General features: G+C 40.7%; 1 protein-coding gene across 1 annotated transcript; it reads left to right on the top strand.

Moving 5' to 3' along the window:
- Nucleotides 1-4,193: 4,193 nt before the first annotated feature.
- On the top strand, nt 4,194-4,733 carry LOC129716959 (uncharacterized). The gene has a single exon (XM_055666803.1). It carries the CDS (start codon nt 4,194-4,196, stop codon nt 4,731-4,733), a length of 540 nt encoding a protein of 179 aa, XP_055522778.1.
- Nucleotides 4,734-10,226: the final 5,493 nt, after the last annotated feature.

Raw genomic sequence — 10,226 nt, forward strand, 5'->3', positions numbered from 1 at the left:
TCAAGAAACTTGTTGAACAAAGTCAACAAGCGTCTTTTTGCAGAGTCGGGTAGATTCTTCAACAGGTTGAATTTTATTCTATCTAACCCTGGAGCCTTATTGTTGCACGACAGGAGAGCCATTGAAAATTCCAACATCGAAAATGGAGGCTCTTCCGTAGTTACTAATAACGCGTCGCGAAAGGTTTTCTGTTCCGGTACAGAGTCTGGACAGACCTTTTTGGCAAAATCGAGTATCCAGCGATCTGAATACTCCTCGCTTTCATTCGAAACGTCACGGTTCCGCATGCGCCTGGCGGTATCCCAAAGAGTGCTCATCGCTGTTTCCCTGGACAACGCGTTTACGAACCGCCGCCAGTACCCGCGTTTTTTCGCCTTTACTAAGCTCTTCATCTGCCTGCCCAGTGCCTCGTACTTTCGAAGCAGGTTGACAGTGCCGTACTCCCGGTAGTCCTTATACGCCGCGGACCTTCGCGCGTACAGCTCAGAGCACTCTTTGTCCCACCATTTGTTGGGAGGGCGCTGTCTAATCGTTACCCCGGGTATCGGTTTCGTCTGAGCTTGAGTCGCGGCGTCGATTATCAAGCCAGCTAAGAACGCGTATTCTTCCTCCGGAGGAAGTTCCTCGTGAGTCTCGATAGATTGCGCTATAATAGACTCATAACACTTCCAATCAATATTACGTGTAAGGTCGTAGAAAATATTGATTGGGTTCGGGGGAGTTGAACCATTAGCAATTGATATAACGTGGGGATCGTTGATTACTTTCCACCGGCAATCTAACGCTAGTGATGTCGAGCAAAGGGATAGGTCAAGCACGCTTTCACGTGCTGGACGATTAGGTACACGTGTCACTTCCCCAGTATTCAAAACTGTCATATTGAAGTCGTCGATCAAGTTACAGATTAAAGAAGATCGGTTGTCGTCGTACAGCGACCCCCATAGCGAACAGTGAGAATTAAAATCTCCCAATATCAAAAAAGGCGCGGGAAGCAACTCTGCTATATCAGTGAGATGCTTCTGTTCAATCCGCGCGGATGGAGGCATATATAACGAAACAAGGCATAGGTCTTTTCCATTCATATTCGTTTGAATGGCAACGACTTCAATATTCGAGATCGAGGGGAGGTCGATTCGGAAGAAGGAATAGCACTTTTTAATCCCTAAAAGTACCCCTCCACCGTGTGAGTCTCGATCTCGACGAATAATGTTAAAATCGTGGAAATTGAGTTGATCGTTTGAATTGAGAAAGGTTTCACAGAGCGCAAATGCGTCACAATTTTATGTATCTATTAAATGAGAAAATAGATCGAATTTGGGGATGATACTTCTGCAATTCCACTGTAATACAGTGATAAAATTCCTAACCTCTTTCGCCATATTAGTCATCGAAAGATATGATAGCTGAAATGAGGGGCCAAGTTGCTGCTAGTTGCATCAAAAAGGTTTTCACTGTAGGAAGAAGGGCAAGAAGAATAATTTGTAGGGGATCTGGTATGTTGAATGTTTTAAATATCCAGTCCACAATATCAGAAAATTTTATGAACCCTGTTTCTTTTTTATCTTCTGATCGAGAAATGGGTGCACGAGGGGTTTTTGGTGCCCCAGGAAGCGGTGGGTACTCCTGGTTTGATTTAAAATTAAAACCGGGAGGTACTTGCTTCGGTTTTTCTTCACCGCTTCCTTTTTGTGTTGGCTTATTGGTCATTCCGCTAGGGGTTATCTTGCGACCTTTGCGAGAAAGATTAGGAGAGTTGATCATTCTCCTCTTCCTAGATCCTTCTGGCATGGCATAAGAACACCCTTCGACGGGATCGTCAGATGTACCCTCATCGGTTGGCAAAAAGGAAAAGATGTTTCCTGTCGAGGGTGGCTCAGCACTCTTCAGCATTTCTGCGAAAGAGCGCTTTGATCGTTCCTTGAGGAAACGCTTTATTTTTTCCTCGCGCTGTTTGTACGCGGGACACGCCGAAAGGTCATGCCGAGTTCCCTCGCAGTAAAGACACTTTTCAGTATCCTCACTGCAAGCGGTCTCAGCATGATTGCCTCCGCACTTGCTGCAGCGTGCCTTGTTGCAGCAGTAGGTGGCTGTATGACCTAACTGCTTGCAGTTTTGGCAATGCATGACCCGCGGTACGAACAGGCGTACAGGCAGACGAACCCTGTCCAAAGAGATGTAGTTCGGCAGTGCGGATCCGGCGAATGTTACACGGAAGGAATCCGAAGGAAATAATAATAATAATAATAATAATAATAATAATAATAATAATAATAATAATAATAATAATAATAATAATAATAATAATAATAATAATAAAAAAAAAAATAATAATAATGATAATAATAATAATAATAATAATAATAATAATAATAATAATAATAATAATAATGATAATAATAATAATAATAATAATAATAATAATAATAATAATAATAATAATAATAATAATAATAATAATAATAATAATAAAAATAAAAAAAAATAATAATAATAATAATAATAATAATAATAATAATAATAATAATAATAATAATAATAATAATAATAATAATAATTATTATAATAATAATAATAATAATAATAATAATAATAATAATAATAATAATAATAATAATAATAATAATAATAATAATAATAATAATAATAATAATAATAATAATAATAATAATAATAATAATAATAATAATAATAATAATAATAATAATAATAATAATAATAATAAAATATTATTATTATTATTATTATTATTATTATTATTATTATTATTATTATTATTAATATTATTATTATTATTATTATAATTGTAGCGTCACCATCAACGTCATCATCATCATCACTATCTTCGTCGCGTCGATGGTTGGTGTGACACTCAGAGCACTACGATGAACGTGCTACATTCTTTTTATATAGGACACACTATTGTTCCCGTTTAAATCATTCGATATTCTTTCTACCAATCCACATACAAAACCGATCTATTGTACACTCATATAATTTTAATAAATCCAAACCAATTAGTCTTAGCCTGCTACTCAAACGGAGCACATCTTTTTATGAGAAACTACCCAACCAATCTGATAGCACGCTAAAGTGGTGACCCCGACGTGATCGGACACGAAATCGCTGATTTTTCTTTTTGACTACGGGTACCGCGAATCGCCAGTTCGAAGTAGTTTTACGGTCGGTTAGTGCAAACGCAAAATGACGACGGAGGACAATAAAACCATCGTTGAGTCGATACACGCGCCGCGGCTCAATCCGCCCAGCATGGCCGACACGAGCATCGAGACATATTTCATGTCGCTCGAATTCTGGTTCGCTGCATCGGGAATCGGTTCCCATCCCCAGCAGGATTCCCGCAAATATAATATCGTGATGGCACAAGTGCCACCAAACAAATTGTCCGAGCTCCGGTCGATTATCGATGCCACTCCTGCTGCCGAGAAGTACACTTACATCAAAGCGAAGCTGATCGAGTACTTTGCCGATAGTCAGCAACGCCATCTGCAACGTGTTCTGTCCGACATGCCTCTGGGGGATCTAAAACCCAGTCAACTCTACAATGAGATGAAACGGGTGGCTGGCGATTCCCTCGGGGGCAAGGTGTTGCTAGACCTGTGGGCGCCCAGACTGCCGCCACATGCACAAGCTGCGGTAGTCGCTTCAAAGGGAAACGCGGCAGACAAAACCACCATCGCCGACGCCATTGTGGATTCAATGGGCCTACGAAAATTAACGTCGTCGAATACAATGGACAAAATTCAGCGATGGTGTCCTTCAGCGTTATGGAAACTGCAGCCATCGATCCGATCCAAGAGTTGAATCGTGAGATCGCTGAGCTCACCAAACGACTCGAAAAAGTGCTGCCCGGTCAGAGGAATGCTCGCGGTCGGTCTCGTTCACATTCTCGTGTAGCTGAGCAGCGAAATTCTTGTCGCGAGAGAGAACCATCAGTAGGATTGTGTTGGTACCATCGAACGTTCGGAAACGATGCCCGCCGGTGTCGCAAACCCTGCTCCAACGGCCGGCATTCCTCGTCCAACCAGCAATGACGCCATATTGCTGGTCCTGGGGGGGAAATTAGTGAAGTTTCCAACACAGCCGCAATCTATCGCCTAAAAATTTCAGACTCTTCTACATCTATGCAATTTCTCATCGATACCGGCGCTGACGTGTCTGTGGTGCCGGTAAATATGAAATCAGACAAAGTGAAACCATCAGCAGTTAAATTGTACGCCGCAAATGGGACTGCTATTGAAGTGTACGGTGAGGTGTTGATTAAAGTTAATCTCGGTCTCCGCCGCGAGTTTTTGTGGACTTTTATTATCGCCGATGTTGCGTCGGGCATAATCGGAGCAGATTTTATATGCAACTTTGATCTGTTGATCGATTTGAAACGAAACCGCCTTATAGACAATACTACTCGCCTCGACTCGGTCGGTTCCCTCACTCTCACTAGGGACTATTCAATAAAGACTTTTAGTGCCGTGTCACCATATGCCAGCATACTGGCAGAATTCCCTAGTATCACCCGGTTAGCACCTCCGGGAACAGTTAGCCAATCTTCGATCGTGCACCGGATTGTAACGACCGGTCAACCAGTTTATGCCAGGCCCCGACGTCTCGCGCCAGACAAACTGGACGCCGCTCGTACCGAATTCGAGCATTTAATGAAGCTGGGAATCTGTCGCCCGTCCAGCAGCAACTGGGCCAGCCCACTCCATATGGTGTAGAAGGCGGATGGCTCCTGGCGCCCATGTGGAGACTATCGTGCCCTGAACGCCCAAACCGTACGAGAACGAGAACGCCCAAACCGTACCGGATCGCTATCCCCTACCGTACCTGTAGGACTTCACCAACATTTTGCAAGGGAAAACAATATTCTCAAAAGTTGACTTGCAGAAGGCCTAACACCAGGTACCGATTCACCCCGACGACGTCCCGAAAACAGCCATAATGACACCGTTCGGTCTGTTCGAGTTCTCCTTCATGACCTTTGGTTTACGGAATGCAGCCCAAACCTTCCAACGGCTAATCCACGAGGTCGTCCGAGGGCTGGATTTCGTGTTTCCCTACATCGATGACTTGTTCATCGCCTCGTCATCTTCCGAAGAGCACCGAGAACATCTGTGCCAACTGTTTGAAAGGCTCAAACAGTACAATCTTGCGATAAACGTCGCCAAGTGCGAATTCGGACGGCACTCGCTGGAGTTTCTGGGACATTTCGTTTCCGTCGCAGGTATCCGACCCTTGCCGGGACGTGTAGAAGCTGTTCAGAACATCAAGTCACCAGCTACAGTGAAGGAATTAAAGAGTTTTTCTGCCATGATAAACTTCTATCGAAGTTTGTTCCCAACGCCATCGAAGCCCAAATCCCGTTGCTGAAAATGACCCCGGGCAACAAACGCAACGATCGTTCGCCGCTAGTTTGGACAGAGGAAAATATCGCAGCCTTCCAGCGATGCAAACAACAACTCGCTCAGGCAACTCTATTAGCGCACCCTTCCAAATCCGCTGAATTGTCCCTATGGGTCGATGCCTCCGACATTGCAGCAGGAGCAGTGCTACACCAAATCGTCGATGGTGAAGTTCAGCCGCTAGGATTTTTCAGCAAAAAGTTCGATAAAACTCAGCTTCGCTACAGTACATACGATCGCGAGCTGACTGCGATCTACCTAGCAGTGCGGCACTTTAAGTTCATGTTAGAAGGACGAAACTGCCACATCTACACCGACCATAAGCCGATCATCTTTGCGTTTCACCAAAAGTCCGACAAGGCTTCCGACCGCCAAGCTCGCCAGTTGGACTTTATCGGACAAATCAAGGCCTTGCCTTCGCTCGACTTCAGCGCCCTAGCCGATGACCAGAGGACCGACGATGAACTTCAAAACATTTTGAAAGGTAATTCTAAATCCTCCTTAAAGCTAAAAGCCTTTATCGTTCCAGGCAGTGCAAAACAACTGTTTTGTGATTGCTTAGACGATCGTATTCGCCCATACGTTACGAAACGCTTTCGTTATACCGCACTAAAAGCAACGCACAACCTCTCTCACCCTGGCACGCGTGCAACGACTAAACTGATGACAGAGCGATTCGTTTGGCCGAGCATACGGAAAGACAGCATTTCTTTCGCCAGGAGTTGTTTGCAGTGTCAACGCTCGAAGGTGACTCGCCACATACAATCACCTGGGACTCGGTACTCAGCGCCCGACAGTCGATTTTCACACATTAATATCGACATTGTTGGACCTTTCCCTCCAAGTAAGGGCAACCGCTACTGCCTCACAGCCATCGACAGGTTCACTCGCTGGCCGGAGGCGTTCCCAATTCCGGACATGACTGCTCCAACTATAGCTGAGGCTTTATTCACCGGATGGATTGCACGGTTTGGCACCCCAAACTACGTCACGACCGACCAGGGACGACAGTTCGAGTCAAATTTGTTCTCAGAGCTAAACCGCTTGCTTGAAACAACCCACCTACGCACGACAGCATACCACCCACAATCAAATGGCATCATCGAACGGTGGCACAGGACTTTAAAATCTGCAATAATAATAATAATAATAATAATAATAATAATAATAATAATAATAATAATAATAATAATAATAATAATAATAATAATAATAATAATAATAATAATAATAATAATAATAATAATAATAATAATAATAATATTATTTTTCTTTTTATGAGGGCAACTATTATGAGTTTTAGAGCAGCATTTTTTTCGATTTTGTCAACCAGTCAACTAATTATAATCAAATTAAATCGGTACAAATAAAGCAACTAAACCTTCAATTTAAAACTAAGATTTTTGAAATCAGTGATGCCATCTTTGGCAAAACGAGTGAATTTGATAAAGTTTTCTGGACACGTTTCTTTTCATAACTTTCGAACTACATGTTCAATCATCATAAAATTCGTTATTTGGGGGTTTCAAAGACAGCCCGTTAATTTGATACATATTTTGTTCAAGTCGGATGTGTAGTTTCTGAGATAATGGAGTTTCATGACTTTTACATTTTGATACATAACAGACAAAGTTACAGTCCGATTATGATAAAATTCAATAGGGTTTTATCGAGCAACTAGACCTTTCTATTGCAACTTATTTTGTGAAAATCGGTCCATCCATCTCTGAGAAAAGTGGGTGAGTTCAAACAGTCTTAGAAACATGTTTCTTGTCATAGCCTGATTTCACATTATTATAACACATTATTATAACACATTATTATTCACATTATAAAATCCAATAACAATAAAATTCAATTGGGTCTTATGGGGCAACAAGACCTTCCATATGACTCTAATTTTGTGAAAATCGGTCCAGCCATCTTTGAGAAAAGTGAGTGAGTTTAAACAGTGTTTGAAACACGTTTCTTTGTATAACTTTTGAACTACATGTCCAACCATTATAAAATTATTTTACAAATGGTTCAAAAAACAAGCCTGTTCTTTTGATACCAATTTTGATCAAATCGGTTTTGTAGTTTCTGAGATAATGAAGTTTTGTGATTTTCACATTTTGATACATAACCTCGAAACTAAAAATCCGATTACAATAAAATTCAATAGGGTCTTATGGGGCAACTAGACCTTTCATTTGCAATTAGTTTCATGAAAATCTGTCCAGCCATCTCTGTGAAAATCGAGTGAGATTGGGAGACCGTTACATACATACATACACACACTCACACACACACACACACACACACACACACACACACACACACACACACACACACACACACACATACACACACACACTTACAGAAAATGCTCAGCTCGTCGAACTAAGTCGATTGATATACGAGATTCGACCCTTTGGAGCACTTTTATACCTCTGGTTTTTTTTAATGATTGCTATACCTTTCTAGGAGAAAGGCAAAACCTGATGGGTACCCTGATGGGTGCCTGCCTCACGCCTAAAACAGTGTTTCAGCTCAACAAAGATGAAATGAGATTAGTTTAGTGAATGAATTTCAACTAATTTAAGTTAACTCAAAAATAACTTGATGCACAGAATCAATAATCCAGGTAAATAACACTCCGTAAAAAAGGCTTTTTCCAACCTACGTAGGTTCCACGAGGCATCATATAATTTGTGAGCATCAAATTGATAGGTCTAAATGAAGATATTTTACTACATCATATTTCTGGTAAATTCTTAAATTTGTTTCGCTGCCCGTTTTGCGAAAACAAATCATTCTAGCGTATCACTTCATCTGCTCACTAACATTAATGAAGACACATAGGCTATGAAATTGTAAACATTAAGTTGTGTGTGTGACATTTAGAGTTACTTTTTGATATAATACTCGAACCAGCCACTTCCACTTCTCACTTAAATATTTCCCAAAATATTGCTAAATAGCAGCGAAAATAATTTTGGCCAGGTTTTCACTCGAGTTACTCCTCTGTGTGACGTCCAGAATCTCTGGTCAAAATTTCAAAATCATCGTACGGTACATTTTTAAGTAATGCCCTTATGAAGGTCGTAAAGTAAGAAAAGTGATATAAAAACCACGAAATACTTGTTCTAAAACACGTTTTCAACCACCATTTTATGAAATAACTTCCAAAATAGTTTCTACACATTTCAAGTATTATATTTCAAAAAATTAGCAATAGGTGAAAAGATTTATTTGAAAATCTCACAGTGCACAGTAGGGTGGGAAAAAAAAATGTTAGCTCCCATGCACTTTTCGTGTTCCTTATGGGTCCCATAACAACTTTGTAACTTTTCAGATCGATCGGTGAAACGCCCGACTTGCGCCCGATTTTTTAAATTTCCATGCGAATTTCCATACAATTTCCTCTAGAGATGTCAAGTTGGCTCTTAAAAAAATATCAATACATGATATTTGTAGGAAATTTTCCTGGGAAAAACTCTTCTGAAGACCGTAAGGCTTCTACGATGCTTGTTACGATGCTTGCTACGATGCTTGTAGAAATAGCTATTCACCCCAAACTGATTGAATGTCTGACGGACGGCTCACCATTGAAATTTTCCAGCAACACTGCTACAGCATGCTGCTATTGCAAACTTGCTTAAGTATGAGAAATAATTTCGCGTGGAATTAATTTTTAAAAGTGTGATTTTTGCTCATAGTATCTTCGGACAAGCCTCCAAGATAAATTTAAGCGATATAATTTCTCATCACATGGTTGAATTTGCAACAGCAGCATGCTGCAGCAGTATTGCTAGTAAAATTCAATGGTAAGCCGTTCGTCAGATATTCAATCAGTCTGGGGTGAATAACTTTTTTCACAAGCAAGGTAGCGCCTTGCCGTCTTCAGAAGACTGTTTTCCAGGAAAATTTCCTATAAGTATCATGTATTGATATATTTTTAGGAACCAACTGGACATCTCTATAGGAAAAGTTTTGAAAAAGTGGTTTTTCCCATATAAAATCGTATGGAAGCTTTAAAAATCGGGCGTTTCACCGATCGATCTGAAAAGTTACACAGTTGTTATAGGACCCATAAGGAACACGAAAAGTGCATGGGAGCGAAAAAATAACACCATCGCTTTTTTCCCTTATAACCGCGTCCCAGTCTAGTGCACAGTGGTCTGAATTCGAAAAATCGTGATCGCTTCAGATTTGACTGTGAAAAATTGATTTTATATACTCAAGGTCTTCAGCAAAATTGTTTCATAGAACATGGCCTTACTTTTAGAATTTTTGGTTTTCCGATCAATCCACCTGATTGCTTCCTTCAGCAAAGTTGCTGAAAAGTATGAAAGAGAAACAATTGCTGAATACTGCGATGTCCTATCTGAACGTTGGACACGACAAAATAGAGTTTTTTGTGGAACACCCCTTCTTAAGATCAGTTTTTTATCTATAATTTTGTTTGTAATGGTCAAAACAGTGCAAAATGTTCTATGATTTTATCAATTCAACTTTAAGACCTCCCCAATGTGCTCAAATATTGCTCGATTCAACTGTTTGCTGACGATGTCCAACTGTATACTTTTCAAACGGGTGTACCTGCAGCTGAAATTATACGCATAGTTTACGAATACCTTACCCAAATATCATTATGGTCCAGGAAAAATGGTTTGCTAATCAACAGCTGGTGTGTGTGGTGCAATGAGTATTGCAGGAATAATCGACTGGATCTGACTGCATTGCCACCAGTTATGATGGATGACCAGCCTATCGATTATTCTATCAGTGCGATCAACTTGGAGTTTCTGTTCCACACTGACCTCT

Source organism: Wyeomyia smithii, chromosome 1 (genome assembly GCF_029784165.1).
Source record: "Wyeomyia smithii strain HCP4-BCI-WySm-NY-G18 chromosome 1, ASM2978416v1, whole genome shotgun sequence".
NCBI classification, from domain to species: Eukaryota; Metazoa; Arthropoda; class Insecta; order Diptera; family Culicidae; genus Wyeomyia; species Wyeomyia smithii.